Source organism: Eubalaena glacialis, chromosome 19 (assembly GCF_028564815.1).
Source record: "Eubalaena glacialis isolate mEubGla1 chromosome 19, mEubGla1.1.hap2.+ XY, whole genome shotgun sequence".
Classification (NCBI taxonomy): Eukaryota; Metazoa; Chordata; class Mammalia; order Artiodactyla; family Balaenidae; genus Eubalaena; species Eubalaena glacialis.
Genome location: NC_083734.1, coordinates 15,631,609 through 15,648,840, shown reverse-complemented (window position 1 = coordinate 15,648,840; position 17,232 = coordinate 15,631,609). Strand labels below are relative to the sequence as shown.

Here is a 17,232-nt window from a genome sequence, read left to right as displayed (position 1 = left end):
TTTCTTGAAGGGCTGGTTTATTGGTGGACTCCTTTAGCTTTTGTTTGTCTGTCAAACTCTTTATCTCTCCTTCAATTCTGAATGATAATCTTGCTGCGTAGAGTATTCTTGGTTGTATTTTTTTTTTTTCAGCACTTTGAATATATCATGCCATTCCCTTGTGGCCTGCTAAGCTTCTGCTGAAAAGTTAGCTGATAGTCTTATGGGAGTTTCCTTAAATGTAACTAGTTGTTTTTCCTCTTGATACTTTTATGAGTCTCTTTATATTTAATTTTTGACATTTTAAATATGTGTCTTGGTGTGTACCTCTTTGTGTTCATCTTGTTTGGGACTCTCTGTGCTTCCTGGAACTGGATGTCTGTTTCCTTCCACGGGTTAGGGAAGTTTTCAGCTACTATTTCTTCAAATAAGTTCTCCTCTCTTTTTTATCTTTCTTCTCTTTCTGGGACCCTGTAACGCAAATGTTAATATGCTTGATGTTGTCCCAGAAGTCACTTAAACTATCCTCATTTTTTTATTTCCTGTTCAGCTTGGGTAATTTTTACTACTCTGTCTTCCAGATCACTGATACATTATTCTGTATCATCAAATCTACTGTTGATTCCCTCTAGTGTATCTTTCATTTTATTTTTATTTTTTTAAAAAAATTCATGTGTCCCTTTCTATTTACTTATTTATTTATTTATTTTAAATTTTATTTATTTTTGGCTGCATTGGGTCTTTGTTGCTGCACGCGGGCTTCCTCTAGTTGTGGCGAGTGGGGACTACTCTTCGTTGCGGTGCACAGGCTTCTCATTGCGGTGGCTTCTTTTGTTGCAGAGCACAGGCTCTAGGTGCGCGGGCTTCAGTAGTTGCAGCACGCAGCTCAGTAGTTGCAGCATGCAAGCTCTAGAGCGCAGGCTCAGTAGTTGTGGAGCACAGGCTTAGTTGCTTCTCGGCATGTGAGATCTTCCCGGACCAGGGATCGAACCCATGTCCCCTGCATTGGCAGGCAGATTCTTAACCACTGCGCCACCAGGGAAGTCCTATTTTTCATTTTAGTTACTGTATTCTTTAGCCCTAATTGGTCTGTTTTATATTTTCTAACTCTTTGTTGAAGTTTTCACTGTGTTCATCCATTCTTCTCCTGTGTTCAGTGAGCATCTTTATGATCATTACCTTTAACTCTTTATCAGGTAGATTGCTTATCTCCATTTCATTTAGGTCTTTTTCTGAGGTTTTGTCTTATTGTTTCATTTGGAGCACATTCCTCTGTCTCTTCATTTTGCCTGATTTTCTGTGTTGATTTTCTTTGTATTAAATAGGTCTGTTATGTCTTCCGATCTTGGAGAAGTGACTTTATGTTGGAGATGTCCTATGGGCTCAGCAGCTTGCTCCCCTCTGGGCAGACACTTCAGGGGTGTTCCCTATGAGGGCTGCTTGTGCCTTTCTGTTGTGGCAGGGCCAACTGCTTGGGCACATTGATGGTCAGGGCAGGCCCCGGCATGACTGACTGTGATGCTCAGCATTGTTTGACCACTGTGGGCATGCTGGTGGGTGAGGCAGGCCCCTGGCTCTAATAGGCTCGAAAGAGGATTCCAGAATGATGCCTGTCAGTGCTGGTGTCAGCATGATAGAATGAGATCACAAAAATGGCTGCTGCCAGCATCTCAGTCCCCAGGGGGAGTACCAGCTGCCTCCTGCCTCTCCTGGAGGCTATCCAGTATCAGCAAGTGTGTCTGATTCAGGTGCCTTTCAAACTGTTGCCTCTGTGCTGGGACTTGGAGCGAGTGTATTTTTGCATGCACCCTTATGAGCAGAGTCTTGGTTTCCTACAGCTCTCTGGTACTCCTGAACATAAGCCCCACTGGCTTTTAAGCCAGACATTTTAGAGGCTTGTCTTCCTAATTCGGGACCCTGGGCTAGGGAGCTCAATGTTGGTCTTAGACTCCATGCTCCTCAGGGATGACTGTCACAGTTGTGATATTCCTCCTGCTTGTGCGTTGTTGCACCAGGGGTGTGGGCCCTGACTAGACAGCATCTCCACCCACCCACCCCATTTTGTTGTGGCTCCTTCCTTATATCTTTAGCTGTGGAAAATCTTCTGTTATTCTTCAGGCTGTTTCAGAGGTAGTTGTTCTGTAAGTAGTTGTAATTTTAGTGTGCCTATGTGAGGAGTTGAGCTCAGGATCTTTCTACTCTACCATTTTGATCCAGACCCTTCTTGTCACCTTTGTGATACAGGGAGTACAGTTAGAATAGTAAGCCCTTAATAATGCTTTGGTGTGAATATCCTTTATAACTTTAAGATCATGAGTATTCTTCATGTTCATTTTGTCAAAAATCTTCACCTCTCTGTGCCTTACTTCTCACATCTGTAAAATGGGTGAAATAGCAATACCAACCTCAAAAAGTTTTTGTAAAGATTAAATGTTAATACACATAGAGGTCATAGAACAGAGCTGGCATATAGTAAACACTCAAATGTAGAGTGGTTATCATTATTGCCATTGTTATTAACTATTATATTCATGCTCTTTATAACTGTTTATCCTATCAATCAAATATATTTCCTTTATGTATATTCCTTTCCAAGGTGTATTCCTTTCGCCTTCCTTGTTAGTGTCCTCTATAATTCAAGAGCCTTCTCCAATTTCAAACAATTTAATGAAAAGAGAATTTATACATGCAGAGATGACTGATTTAATTTCTATGGTCTTTTTGAGAGTAGAATTCTGAGAATAAACTTATTTTTTCCTTCATGTTTCAGGTGGCATGCAAGATTACAATTATCTATGGGCCAACTGTTTTGAAATCACATTAGAACTGTCTTGTTGCAAGTACCCACCAGCTTCGCAGCTTCAACAAGAATGGGAGAACAATCGTGAGTCTTTGATCACATTGATTGAAAAGGTAAAAGCTGAATGGAAGGTTGGCGTATGGTAATAATTGATTAAATAAGGGAGAAATTTGTGTATATGAACAACAGTTTATTCTAGATATCCTTTATTTTTGTTTTTATTATTTAAGATTGTAGATTATATTTAGAAATGATTATATTAGAATCTATTAGAACATATTCTAGCCATGCCTCTGTTATCCTTCCCCCCAGCTCTTTTCCTCTGGAGGGATTCTTTTGACTGTCTTACAACACTTTTACAACCTGAAATAATTAGCAAAATTTGTAGTACCAGATTCTTACAATGCCATTCGATCATATTTGCTAGAGAACCTTTACCATTATATGAACCATGGACATAAGTTTAATTTAAATATCAGGCAGACTAATATACTATTGGATATATCAGAAGTGATTACTTATATCTTGTTGATAAAAGCAGAAGTCTGGCTTTGAGGAGAAGGAATTTCAAAAGCATTTTACCAGTCTAGATTTCAGATGACTTAAGTTTAAGGATTTAATTTTTTTGGTCTGTATTTTATTTTAACTTGGAGGGATTGAAAAATATTTCAGGGAGCTAGAGGAGTAACCTTATTTTTTAAAAATTCTAGCATCAATGCAGAGAGGTTATTTTCTCTTGCCTTCCAAACTGATTGTCTCTGAGCAGTCTACTTTGATTCCTGTTTTTTTAGGTCCACATTGGAGTTAAAGGATTTGTTAAAGATTCAGTAACAGGAGCTGGCTTAGAGAATGCAACCATCTCAGTGGCTGGTATTAATCATAATATCACAACAGGAAGATTTGGTGATTTCCACCGATTACTTGTTCCTGGAACTTATAACATTACAGCAGTTTTAACTGGGTAAGAATTTAAACTAGACTCTTAAAATGTCAAGTTTCCGTTTATATCTAAGAAGAGAAGTATACTCTTGGAGATCTTATTTACTGTATCTGGCTTTTATTTTTCCTTGTTTTCTGATTTTTTCCCCCTTTATAATGAGAAAATACTATGGTGGATCTTTTGTCACATTAACAATACAACTGGATATGAAGCATCGTTGTAAAATTGGGAGGAAGGACAGTTTTAAAAGCTTGATGGGGCTTCCCTGGTGGCGCAGTGGTTGAGAATCTGCCTGCCAATGCAGGGGTCACGGGTTCGAGCTCTGGTCTCTGAAGATCCCACATGCCGCGGAGCAACTAGGCCCGTGAGCCACAATTGCTGAGCCTGTGCATCTGGAGCCTGTGCTCCGCAACAAGAGAGGCCGCAGTAGTGAGAGGCCCGCGCACCGCGATGAAGAGTGGCCCCCACTTGCCGCAACTACAGAAAGCCCTCGCACAGAAACGAAGACCCAACACAGCCATAAATAAATAAATAAAATTAAAAAAAAAAAAAAAAAGCTTGATGATCAGCTGTGTAAAGCATTGCCGCAAGGCTAATTGAATACCAAGGTAGAAGAAACTCAGGGCTCTATGAAAGACATTTTGAAGAGCTGTCTCACCGTCAGCTTTCTAATACATGACATGAGTGGTTCCCCACCTCCTCTGGAAACATTTCTGGAAGCTCATTTTGCTAAGGATTTACCTTTAGCAAATAAATTACCTTTAATTTTGAACTTTCCCATTTGGTAAAGTAGTTGGAATGTCAGTCTGATAAGGCACTGCAAAGAATTGGATCATTTATCCCTACTTTGAGTATTGTAGCAATGGTTACAATGGATTAACGACCTTCATTTTTCATCGTATTCTCTCCTTTGAATGTAATTTTTTTTTTTAATTTTTTAAAATTTTTATTTATTTATTTATTTATTTATGGCTGTGTTGGGTCTTCATTTCTGTGCGAGGGGTTTCTCTAGTTGTGGCAAGCGGGGGCCACTCTTCATCGCAGTGCGCGGGCCTCTCACTATCGCGGCCTCTCTTGTTGCGGAGCACAGGCTCCAGACGCGCAGGCTCAGCAATTGTGGCTCACGGGCCTAGTCGCTCCGCGGCATGTGGAATCTTCCCAGACCAGAGCTCGAACCCGTGTCCCCTGCATTGGCAGGCAGATTCTCAACCACTGCGCCACCAGGGAAGCCCCCTGAATGTAATTTTTTATAAGCATTCTAATGTGTGGAATGAAAGGATGGTAAGAGAAATAATTCTTTAAAGACTTAATCTGGGATTCTTTGTGAGATAATACGCTAAAAGTCTTGAATTTACACATTTATCTTTATTTGATATGACTTTCGATAGCCTAAGTGCAAGAGTATTGTACTTTTATAATGTTAAAGCATTGTCTGTTTCAATTTAACTCCAAGCCATCTACTTTTTCAAACTTTTCTTTTCAGGTATATGCCACTGACTGTTAATAACATAATAGTGAAAGAAGGACCAGCCACAAAGGTGAATTTTCCCCTTCGGCCAACTGTGGCTTCAGTAGTCCCTGACACAACTGAGGTTGTAGTAACTGCTAGCACAGTTGCTATACCTAATAGTCCTCTTGGAACACAGTCCTCCCACCAGCCAGTTCAGCCACAGGACTTTCACCACCACCATTTCCCTGATATGGAAATCTTCTTGAGAAGGTTTGCCAATGAATATCCTAACATCACCCGGCTTTATTCATTGGGAAAATCGGTAGAGTCAAGAGAACTTTATGTAATGGAGATATCTGATAATCCAGGTGTCCATGAACCAGGTAATTGGTGTAGTTTCACACATAATTTCAGATTGCTTCTCAGAGCTATGTGCTATATTGCTTTGCTTCATCTAGAAAGGTCACCTATTATGTGTATAACTGGATCAAAGAAAACGTAACCAATTTTTTCCTAGAAAAGAAGAAAATCCATTTGATAATCCATATTATGCACAAAGTTTAACATACTGCATAATTAGATTCTTTCTGCTAATAGTACTTTTATTTTCATATTATATGGCATATATACGTATGTGTGTGTATATATATATATATATATACACACACATACGTATATATGCTTTGAGCTTGCTCAGACGTATATATTAGTAAGGACTGCTTTATACGATGCTTTTTCCTGTTTCTTTTGCCAAAATATATCTTAAATCTTGGGTTCAGGGTCTTTGTATGTGTTGGGGAAAAAGTAGAGAGAGTCTAGGATTAATGAAGAGGAAAAAACGTCTTCCATGTAATTACTTTATTTTCAGGTGAACCAGAATTTAAGTACATTGGAAATATGCATGGAAATGAAGTGGTTGGAAGAGAACTGTTACTGAACCTCATCGAATACCTTTGTAAGAACTTTGGAACAGATCCCGATGTAACAGATTTGGTTCTTAACACTAGAATTCACCTTATGCCATCCATGAATCCTGATGGATATGAAAAGGCCCAGGAAGGTAAAGAATAGCTGTCTATTAATGCTTAACCTTTTTGATTATTATATGGCATAATTATTTGGGGATAGAAAAGAATTTGAACTGGTTGTTTCCCTGAAATTTCTTCCTATTTTTATTCTTATAATTTATCATTGGTTCTAGCTTTTGTATTCTTGTAAGATAGGCTAGTTCATTCAACAATTATGTCATCAAGTTTATATTTAATGAAGTTCTCTACTTTGGTAATGGCTCTTATTTACTAAAATAATGTAAGATTTTTACAAATTGTTCCATTTTAACAGTAAATTTTGTTAAATTATTGTATTGGGAACTTTATCTCATAAGTGAAAACTCAAACCAAATATTTTTTAAGCCAGTGACTCTGTTTTGACTGCCATTTCTACTCCCCATGCATGTATAATCTAAACCTGCTAAGTTATTGACTTCCCATTCCTCTGCCTCCTCTCGGCTAGCCCATCTTTCCTAGGGCATTATAGTAAGGGCAGGGAGAGCAACTTTCTTACATGGGCCACATTATGCAGAACACTAGGAGAGTGAGAATCCATCTTTTCCCAACCTGTGATTCCTTCCAGGCAGTGATACCAGTGAGTAGAAAAGATACCACAATATGAATATGCAGCCACGTGGTTTATTACTCTCACTGACTGAACACTGAGAGAATCGATTAGTGAATGACCAGGTTAATCCTTATATATATTATTTAGATTCTTTCCCTAAGGACCTTATTCTCTGTCAGCCTCACAAACCCTTCCACATTCCTCCCTTGAGACCTTTCTGAAAGATGGAACTACTTACTACTAGTGAGCCCTCTAGTAGGTTTTCTTCATTCACTTGCATTCATTTTCTCATTATAATGACAATAATAGGGCTCTCATCCCATAGTAAAATGGAATAAGCTTAAGTTGAACCCTTTCTCCTCCTCCCTTCCAACTATGTTCTTGACTAACTTTACCTTTTTGTTATCACTTTAATGTAAGCATACTGCAACTTTTTTCTTTTCATCTGGTCTGTTTATTTACATTGTTTTAGTGACCTGTATACCAGTACAATAGAGTCCCCCTCATGCCAGTCATGCCCACTCAACATTGTGATCACGTCACTGTATGTGGGTTATTGACAGATGAGCAATATTTTAATATAATTCGTATGGTTGGAATTTTTCCCCTCAAAGTATGACCAGAGGCAGAAATGAAAGGATAATGGTTTTACCTTTCTATTCAAAAGGTCTAGAAGAGATACATTTTTTTTAATGTACAATGTAAAAACGATGTGTGTTTTAATCACATTACCCAACTGAACTTGGATCCTCTCACCTGCTGCAGAGCAAAGCCAATTTACTGATATGAGGTTGTGGTGAAGGAAAGTACAGGATTTATCTGCAGGCACTAAACAAGGAGAATGGGCAGCTCATGCTCAAAAGACCCGAACTTCTCAATGGCTTTCAGGGAAGGATTTTTAAAGGCTACATTTGGGGTGAGGGTACAGGGTTCATGACTTTCTTCTGATTGATTGGTAGTGTGGAGGTAACAGGGTGATGTTTCGGGAATCTTAATCATCAGGCTTCTGGTTCCAATCAGTCTGGGGTCTACATGCTTGTGCTCAGCACATAGTCACCTTCCCCTACTGGGTCGGGATCTTACATCCTGCAGAACAACTCAAGGATACATGTTAGATTGTTATGTATATCCCTTGAGTAAGAACTAGGACTCTTGTTTTTAATCCTGAATTGTTGTCATTACTTTTCTCGCTTAACTGCTTTTCATTTACTTCTGAATTTCCTCACTTCCCTAATTAGTAACTGCTTATGCCTGCTGTTTGGAACTCAGGGAAGGCCTAGGAGAGTAAAGCCTTTTTTCTACAAACAAGAAATACGGGATACAGAGGGGCTTTTTTAACCTGGGAAGGCCCCACAGGGTCCTACTCGGTTTCAATCATAGTGTGTTTGATCATAGTGAAGCCTGATGTGTTCACATTTACCTTTGAGTTAAGATAGCTGAAGTAGTATGTATTGGATTAAAATATAAATGAAACATGGCTTAAATTTGAATCTTTTATCATACAGGAGATTCAGTAAGTGTAGTCGGCAGAAACAACAGCAACAACTTTGACCTGAACCGAAATTTCCCAGATCAGTTCATTCAGATCACAGATCCTACCCAACCAGAAACTATTGCTGTAATGAGCTGGATGAAGGCCTATCCATTTGTGCTGTCAGCAAACCTGCATGGAGGTAATAGCAACTTGATATTCCACTAATTAATTCTTGTTGAGAGCATTTGAAAATCCTGGTGAAAGTTTATCTGTTTATAGTCTTAGGCTATCTTAAGCCTGTTATTGCTTTTATGGCAGACAACAATAAATGTCTTTTCTCATTACTTTTTAAGCCAGTTTCCTGGCTGTTTTCCCCGTTCCTCCCCCACCCCTCCCCTCTCCCAGTACTCCTCCATTCTCCCTCTTTCCATCTACCCTGCCTCCCTCTCTTTCTCTGTCTCTCACCCTCCACCTCTCCTTCCCTTTTCCTCCTTCTCCCTCCCTCCATTTCTTTCTCACTTAGTTCTTCAAGTGTTTTATATTTATCCCTCACAAATGTTTTATATTTGTCCCTCTCACTGGGAATTTGGTAACATGTTCTTTGTCATTTATAAAAATTAAACACTAACAGATCCAAATGTTTAGTCCTATTTCTCCCTAAAGTTTAATATGCCCTTTTATGTAGGTTTACATTTTGACATTCTCTTATCTTTTATCTGCTGTGTATTTAACTGTAGCACAATGACCTCATTCTCATGTAGTATCTGAGCTTATACACCTCCATATAATTCAGCAGGAACTTAGTTGAATAGGATGAGAGGTCAAGATTAAAAATCATCACAATGAGGCTTCCCTGGTGGCTCAGCGGTTAAGAATCCACCTGCCAACGCAGAGGACACGGGCTCGAGCCCTGGCCCAGGAAGGGCCCGCCTGCCACGGAGCAGCTAAGCCCGTGTGCCACAACTACTGAGCCTGTGCTCTAGAGCCTGTGAGCCACAACTACTGAGCCCAGGTGCCACAACTACTGAAGCCCACGTGCCAAGAGCCCATGCTCTGCAACAAGAGAAGCCACCACAACAAGAAGCCTGGGCACCGCAATGAAGAGGAGGCCCCGCCGCATGCCACAGCTAGAGAAAGCCCGTGTGCTGCAACAAGGACCCAACGCAGCCAAAAATAAATAAATAAACAACAACAACAACAAAAAATCATCACAATGTCCAACTAGGGTTGTGGGAATAAGTGTCAATACCCTAGAGACCTGAAAACACATGTCTACATGTAAACTGGTATGTGGACGTTCATAGTAGCACTATTCATAATAACCAGGAAGAATAAATAACCCAAATGTCCACCGACTAACAATCAAATAAATAAAATGTGGTATACAATTGAATGTTATTTGGCTGTGAAAAGGAATGAAGGACTGATGTATGCTACAGCATAGATGAGTCTTGAAAGCATGGTAGGTGATAGAAGCCAGTCATAAGAAACCATATATTGTATGATTACATTTTTTATGAAATGTGCAGAAATAGGCAAATCCATAGAGATAGAAAATAGATTAGCAGTTGCCTCAAGCTGTAGAGGATAGTGGTGGGAGAGAATGGGGAGTGACTGCTAATGGGTATGGGTTGTTTTTTTTTTTTTCAGTAATGAAATGTTCTGTAATTAGAAAGTAGTGATGGTTGTACAACCCTGTGAATATACTAAGCAACAGTGAATTAAATACTTTAAGTGGATGGATTGTATGGTATATGAATTATATCTCAATAAATTAAAAAAAAAAAAGAGTGAAGGTATTAACACCAGGGGAAATAGGTAAGAAATTTAGTGTCCGCATTTGTTGGATTATCCAAGGAAGTATCACAGTCGAGATTTGATGGCATATAGATTAACCTGCCATTTTAGAAATGACAGTACACACTTATGGATATTTGTATTTAAGAAGTAAATTGAGATTCTCCAAAAATGACTTTGAAAGCTTGCTAATAGTAGGAGAAAATACTTCTATAATTGGTAATCATGGACGATTCTCAAAGACCCAAACAGGAATTATGAAGTTGCAGCCTGGTTAGCAAAATAATTTTTTTGGCTTTTTTCTTACTTTATTAATTGTATACCATGTTTGACAGAAAATATTTTTTATTTTGAGCTTTTAAAAATATTCTGCAAAAAATACATCACATCATGTTGGCTAAATCTGAAAACTTAATATTAGTTACATTCCAGTGAAAATAATTGACAGATGTTTACATGTGGTATCAAGACCTTGGCATGGTGGGGGATACATCTTCAATCACATAGATATGTTTCTTTCCATGACGTATTTTGCTTTCTCATCTTAAAATCTTTAAATGAGTTTTGAAATCTTGGCAAAGAAATTTAACAGAGGAATTCTTTGCTGCCAACTTAACAATTTAGAAGGATTTTGAAAGAATATAGAGAAAAGTAATATTTCTTTTTGTAATTTTTGATATTAATATTTTATTTAGGTGAAATTCATACAACACTAAACATGTTAAGGTAAATAATTCAGTGACATTTAGTGCATTCACAATGCTGTGCAACCACCATCTCTATCTTGTTCCAAAACATTTTCACCTCCCCAAAAGGAAACCCCTTACCCATTAAGCAGTTGCTTTCTATTCCCCATGCCCCTCAAGCCCTGGTAACCACCAATCTGTGTTCTGTCTCTATGGATTTGCCTGTTTTGGATATTTCATAGAAATGAAATCATATAATATATGACCTTTTATGTCTGTCTTCTTTCACTTAGCATAGTGTTTTCAAGGTTCATTCATATTGTAGCATATGTTAGTACTTTATTTCTTTTTATGACTGAATAATTTTCCATTGTATGTATATACCACAATTTGTTTGTCTATTTATCTGTTGATGGACATTTGGGTTATTTTTACTTTTTACTATTATGAATAATACCACTATGAACATTGGCAGACAATATCTGAGTCCCTGTTTTCAATTCTTTTGGGTTATCCTATGTTTGGCTTTTTGATGGAAATACCATCATATGGTAATTCCATGTTTAGCTTTTTGATGAACTGCCAAACTGTTCCACAGTAGCAGAACCATTTTATATTCCCACCAGCAATGTATGAGGGTTCCAGTTTTTCCACATCCTTACCTTGTTAATTTTTTTTTTTTTTTTGATTATAGCTGTTTTAGTGGGTGAAAGGTGATATCTCCCTGAAATTTAGATTTGCATTTCCCTGATGGCTAATGATGCTGAGCATCTTTTTGTGTGCTTGTTGGCCATTTGTATATCTTATTTGGAGAAATATCTGTTCAAGTCTTTTGCCCATTGTTAATTGGGTTTTTCATCTTTTTGTTGAGTTGCAGGACTTCTTTATATAGTCTGGATTCTAGACCCTTATCAAATTGCTGATTTGCAAATATTTTCTCCCATTCTATAGGTTTATTTTAATTTTCTTAATAATGTCCTTTGATGCACAAAAGTTTTTAATATTGATGAAGTCAGATTTATCTTTTTTAAAATAGCTCATGCTCTTTGTGTTGATACTAATTTTTTTTTAATTTATTATTTATTTATTTATTCATTCATTCTTGGCTGCGTTGGGTCTTCGTTGCTGCGCGCGGGCCCTCTCTAGTTGCGGCGAGCGGGGGCCACCCCTTGTTGTGGTGCGTGAGGCTCTCATTGTGGTGGCCTCTCCTGTTGCTGAGCCAGGCTCTAGGAGCATGGGCTCCAGAGCGCAGGCTCAGCAGTTGTGGCGCACGGGCCCAGTTGCTCTACGGCATGTGGGATCCTCCCAGACCAGGGCTTGAACCCTTGTCCCCTGCATTGGCAGGTGGATTCCCAACCGCTGCGCCACCAGGGAAGTCCCAATACTAATTATTTTTTAAATAAACTTTTGTAGGAGTATTGTAAGTCTTTTATGACTTTTTTTTGGCCTTAGAAAATTAGCCATTTGAAAGACAATATTAAGTAGAAGTTGACTTTTTTCTGTTGTAATTTTTAGGCATGAGTCATAGATCCAGGGTGAAATTAAATTTTTTTGGACTGATTTGTCTAAGAACAGGTGTTGAAGTACACTTATCTTGTTAGAACTATTTTGGGGAATAAAATGAGCATAGTTCTTCATACTTGTTTCTTAAAGAAAAATTTTTTAAAATATATGAATGTTTGCTGGTATTTGTTACCACAGGATTACTCCATCTGGATTCAAGTTGAATTTTGTTCCTTCACTTCCATGCCCAGGAAGTGGCATGACAAAAAAGGCAAAGCTGAGTGGCCTAATCAAGGCAGAATAAATGGGCACGTGGACAAATGAAAATGATGTGACTGATAGGAAAATAAGGGATTTGATCCTATGGTGGGGGGGTGGGCTCAGGGCTCCTGCCTGAGAAGCACCCTAATTGCTTTATGTCCTATGGGGAGCATGAAGGGAGTTGATATCCTTTATATATGTTTTAAAACATCACTCTCTGTATTTTAGGTCATGAAAAACCATATGATATAACTCCAGTTGACTAATTTATAATATGAGCATAAGAGAAATTTTTAGCATTTTTTTCTGAATGAAGGTCAGGACTGGCTCTACTATCCATACATTTGTTGTTTAGCCTCTCCATTTTAGATTCCACATCTGCAAAATGAAGAGGGTGGGTTAATCGGACTTCAAGGGTCCTTTCTTAGTTTAAAATTCCATGACATGACCTTATAAATGTCTGAATTTTAGTGAAAAAGTACCAAATTTTGCTCAATTTTTCTGATCCTAAATATTATAAAAGTAAAATTGTTTAAATTAAGCCTGTATACTTCTGGTTTCAGTTCTAACATGTAAAGTATGCCTGTAAGTTAGGCAAACTCCCAAGACCTTTCCAGTTAAGGCAGCCTTTAAGTGTCATGCATAGCTATTTAATATTTTATTTATCCACTTTGATTTTCTATTGAGGAAATTAGCAACTTCTTCATTTCTATTGAGGAAATTAACCTTGGAAAATTGTACTGGTTTCCTGTCTCTGGCAGTATTGTGAAAAGCTTACTTTGTGTTAATGCTCCATCTTGAAAGAAATAACACAATACATTTTGCTCATTTCCCTCATAGGTTCTTTGGTGGTTAACTACCCTTTTGATGATGATGAACAAGGGCTTGCCACATATAGTAAATCACCAGATGATGCTGTATTTCAACAAATAGCACTTTCTTATTCCAAGGTAGGCTTGTGCTTAAACATAAAATGCTATAAAAATTCATTTTTCATTTAAAAAATGCATTAAAACAAAGTCCTACAAGACTCAGGTCAAGTGCTTTCTTCTCTGTTAAGCCTTCCATGATTCCTTTCAGACAACCTTACCTCTTTTTCTCCTCTGTTTCCCACCTCACTTTTAAACATACTGCGTGTGTTTCCCCATTAGCCATGAAGTTCAGGTAATGTCTTTTCATCCACAGCTTTTAGCACAGTCCCTGGAACATAATAAATTAAACAAACTGCTAGTTTATTTCATTTGAGAAGTACTAAATATAAACCTCGTAAAGTAGTCTAAGGTGGGGTTGACAAGTTATAGCTCTGGGACTAAATCCAGCCTACCACCTGTTCTTGTAAATAAAGTTTTATTGACATACAGCACATCCATTCTTTAAAATATTGTCCATTGCTGCTTTCTTGTTTAACATTTGAAAATAAGTCAGTGTAATTCACCATATTAACAGACTAAAGAAGAAAAACGCTGTAATCATCTCAATAGCTGACCCTTTACAGAAAAAAATTGCCAACCTATAGTCTAAGGAAGTAGTCTCCAACCTTTGTGGCACCAGGGACCAGTTTCGGGGAAGACAGTTTTTCCACGGACAGGGGTGGGGAGTCGGGGGTGGTTTAGGCAGTAACGTGAGTGATGGGGAGCGGCAGATGAAGCTTTGCTCACTTGGTGGCCGCTCACCTCCTGCTGTGTGGCCCGGTTCCTAACAGGCCAGGGACTGGTACCAGTCTGCAGCCTGGGGGTTGGGGACCCCTGGTCTAAGGTATTTAAGAGCCTAGTAGTAACATATTGCAAAGGAGCGAGTAGAAATTTCTGTATTTTCTAAACTTCCTATAATGAACACACATTACTTTCATAATCAGAAATGTTATATCTGTGTGTGTGAAATTTTAGTTTAAAAGTTGTTCTTAGAAAGCATGTTAAAAGTTGAGGCTTGGGAACTAGGCTTGTTAGTTTCAGTTTTTGGTCTTACTACTGACTCAGTCTGTGACTTTATTGGTCATAGATAAATAAAGATTATTACTGCAGCTCTGTGCTCTCTAATCACACCTTTCTGTCATTCTATTTTTCCCACTCCCTCATTCTCTACAAGTGGATCTTGTGAGATTGTTCAGAGTTTCTAATAGGGGAGTACATCTATTATTTCACCTTAAAGTGTAGTTGTCTTCTGTTTGGGCATGCCATTTTAGAGGGATGTACATGAAATAATAAAACAAAAATGAGATATCCTCCAATCATCAAAATAAAAACTAAGTGATCAGATTATACACATATCCCCATCACATTCTGTCCATTATTACAGTTCCACTTTTCATCCTCTTTGTAACTTCTCATTCCTTAGCCTCTTTTTATATTTCTTTGACCTTTAACCCTTTTGATTTGATTTCCTTTCTACCCAGCCTACACCTATGGACATACCTTTCAGTGATGCACTCACCTATACCTTAGGATCTTTTATACCCTTTTGACATACCTGCCTTGCCAATGTCCAACGCTTACTAATTACAATCATCTCTCTTCTACATCCCAGAAAAGTCACACAGTCATGGCAACTGACTATACTATGTATATGCAGTGCTCTCTAACCTCAGCTGAGCCCTCAGTTCTACCTGGCAATATTTCACATTTTGCTACTTGGCTCCCCGGCTCATTTCCCACTATGGTGATTCTGAGCCTTCATCCTCTACCTGAGCCTTCTAATCCCAGCTTTGTTTGTCTTATTCTCAGTAGATCACTTTGCCTTGAACTAAAGTGGAACTGTGAATAATCTGATGTGCGTTCATTCTGATTCTGTCTTCTCAATTATTGTTTATTTGTGTTTTACCCATATTCTGCATTTCCTTTTTTCCTCCTAATTTTTTTAAATTGAAGTACATTTGATGTATAATATTATATAAGTTACAGGTATATAATATGGTGATTCACAATTTTAAGGTTTATACTCCATTTGCAGTCATTATAAAATATTGGCTATATTCCCTGTGTTATACAATATATCCTTGTAGCTTATTTTATACATAACAGTTTGTACCTCTTAATCCCCTACTCCTACATTGCCCCTCCCCCCTTCCCTCTCCCCACTGGTAATCACTAGTTTGTTCTCTATATCTGTGAGTGTGTTTCTTTTTTGGTATATTCACTAATTTGTTGTGTTTTTTAGGTTCCACGTATAAGTGATATCATACAGTATTTGTCTTTCTCTGTATGACTTATTTCAATTAGCATAATGCCCACCAAGTCCAACCATGTTGTTGCAAGTGGCAAAATTTCATTCTTTTTTATGGCTGAGTAGTAATCCGCTCTGTGTGTGTGTGTGTGTGTGTGTGTGTATCACAGCTTATTTATCCATTCATCTGTTGATGATTGAGGTTTTCTCATGTCTGGTGTCTGCCCCCTGGTGGGTGAAGCTGGTCCACAGGCTACAGTGGGCTTCCTGGAGGGCAGGGTCAGGGCCCAGGGGAGTCTGGGACTGGTGCCTTCCCACTGGTGAGTGGAGCTGGGTCCTGGGCCCTCTGGTGGGCAGGGCTGTTTCCAGAGGCAACTGTGGGCTCAGGAGATCTTCTGGCAGCCTGTCTGCTGATGCGTGGGGCTGTGTCTCTGCCAGGTTAGTTACTTGGCCTAAGGCATCCCAGCATTGGCACCTACAGGTTGGTTGTTGGGTGGGGGCCAGGTATTGGCATTAATGAGCCAGAGGGAGGATTCCACAGGGGTGCCTGCCAGCACCAGCATCCATGCAGTGGAACGAGGTCCCCAAAATGGCTGCCACCAGTGTCTATGTCCTTAGGGTGAGCTGCAGCCGCCCTCCGCCTCCCCAAGACACTTTCCAAGATCAGCAGGTAGGTCTGACCCAGGCTCCTATCAAGTTACTGCTTTCGTCCTGGCTCCCAGAGCGTGTGAGATTTTGTGTGCGCCCTTTAAGAGTGAAGTTTCTGTTTCCCCCAGTCCTGTGGGACTCTTGAAATTAAGCCTCACTGGCCTTTAGAGCCAGATGCTCTAGAGGCTCATCTTTCCTATGCAGGACCCCGGGCTGGGGAGCGAGATGGGGATTCAGAACTCTCACTCCTGTGGGAAAACCTCTGCAATATAATTATTCTCCAGCCTGTGAGCCGCCCACCCACGGATATGGGACTTGACTATATCACGAGTCCAAGATGGTCCACAACCCATCTCGTTGTGGTTCCTTCTTTATGTCTTTAGTTGTAGAAGATCTTTTCTGGTAGGTTTCGGTCTTTTTCACTGATGGTTGTTCTGCAAATAGTTGTGAGTTTGGTGTGCTCGTGAGAGGAGGTGAGCTCAGGGTCTTTCTACTCCACCATCTTGGCTGATCTCTCTTCTTCATTTCTTGATCCCACAGCACCCTGCCTCCTCTTTGTCTTTGTTTCTTCTGTTGTAAATGGGAAGGTGACAATTAAATTCCTCAATCTTTACTCCAGCCTCCTTTCTCTTGACTGTGATCTATCATGATCTATTGTGCACCCAGCCACCTTTCCCCTGCCACAAGGCTTCATGGTAAGGAAAAGCAGACCAAGAAAATCTGTGAAGACAAAAGAGGGGGGTTTAAGGAACGGCAGACATAAAGGTGATTTGGAAGGACCACCAAACATTGAAAACACGCTACATCTGAAACCTAAATCTGAAAATACTAAGATAGTAACTGGGCAGATGAAAACACTGGAATATAGGGAAGGGGTTTCAAAGTACATGCAAATTAAAGGATCTGGTGTACTTAAAG

The 17,232-nt window shown here is 39.1% G+C and overlaps 1 protein-coding gene across 1 annotated transcript in view; it reads left to right on the top strand.

Annotated features, from left to right (window-relative positions):
* CPD (carboxypeptidase D) overlaps positions 1 to 17,232 on the top strand; it is a 71,993-nt gene that overhangs the window by 27,400 nt on the left and 27,361 nt on the right. The window contains exons 3-8 of the mRNA XM_061176801.1: positions 2,750 to 2,892; positions 3,571 to 3,740; positions 5,203 to 5,552; positions 6,038 to 6,229; positions 8,292 to 8,459; positions 13,348 to 13,457. Of these exons, the coding sequence (XP_061032784.1) occupies positions 2,750 to 2,892; positions 3,571 to 3,740; positions 5,203 to 5,552; positions 6,038 to 6,229; positions 8,292 to 8,459; positions 13,348 to 13,457 (1,133 nt within the window). The remainder of the gene's footprint in view (positions 1 to 2,749; positions 2,893 to 3,570; positions 3,741 to 5,202; positions 5,553 to 6,037; positions 6,230 to 8,291; positions 8,460 to 13,347; positions 13,458 to 17,232) is intronic.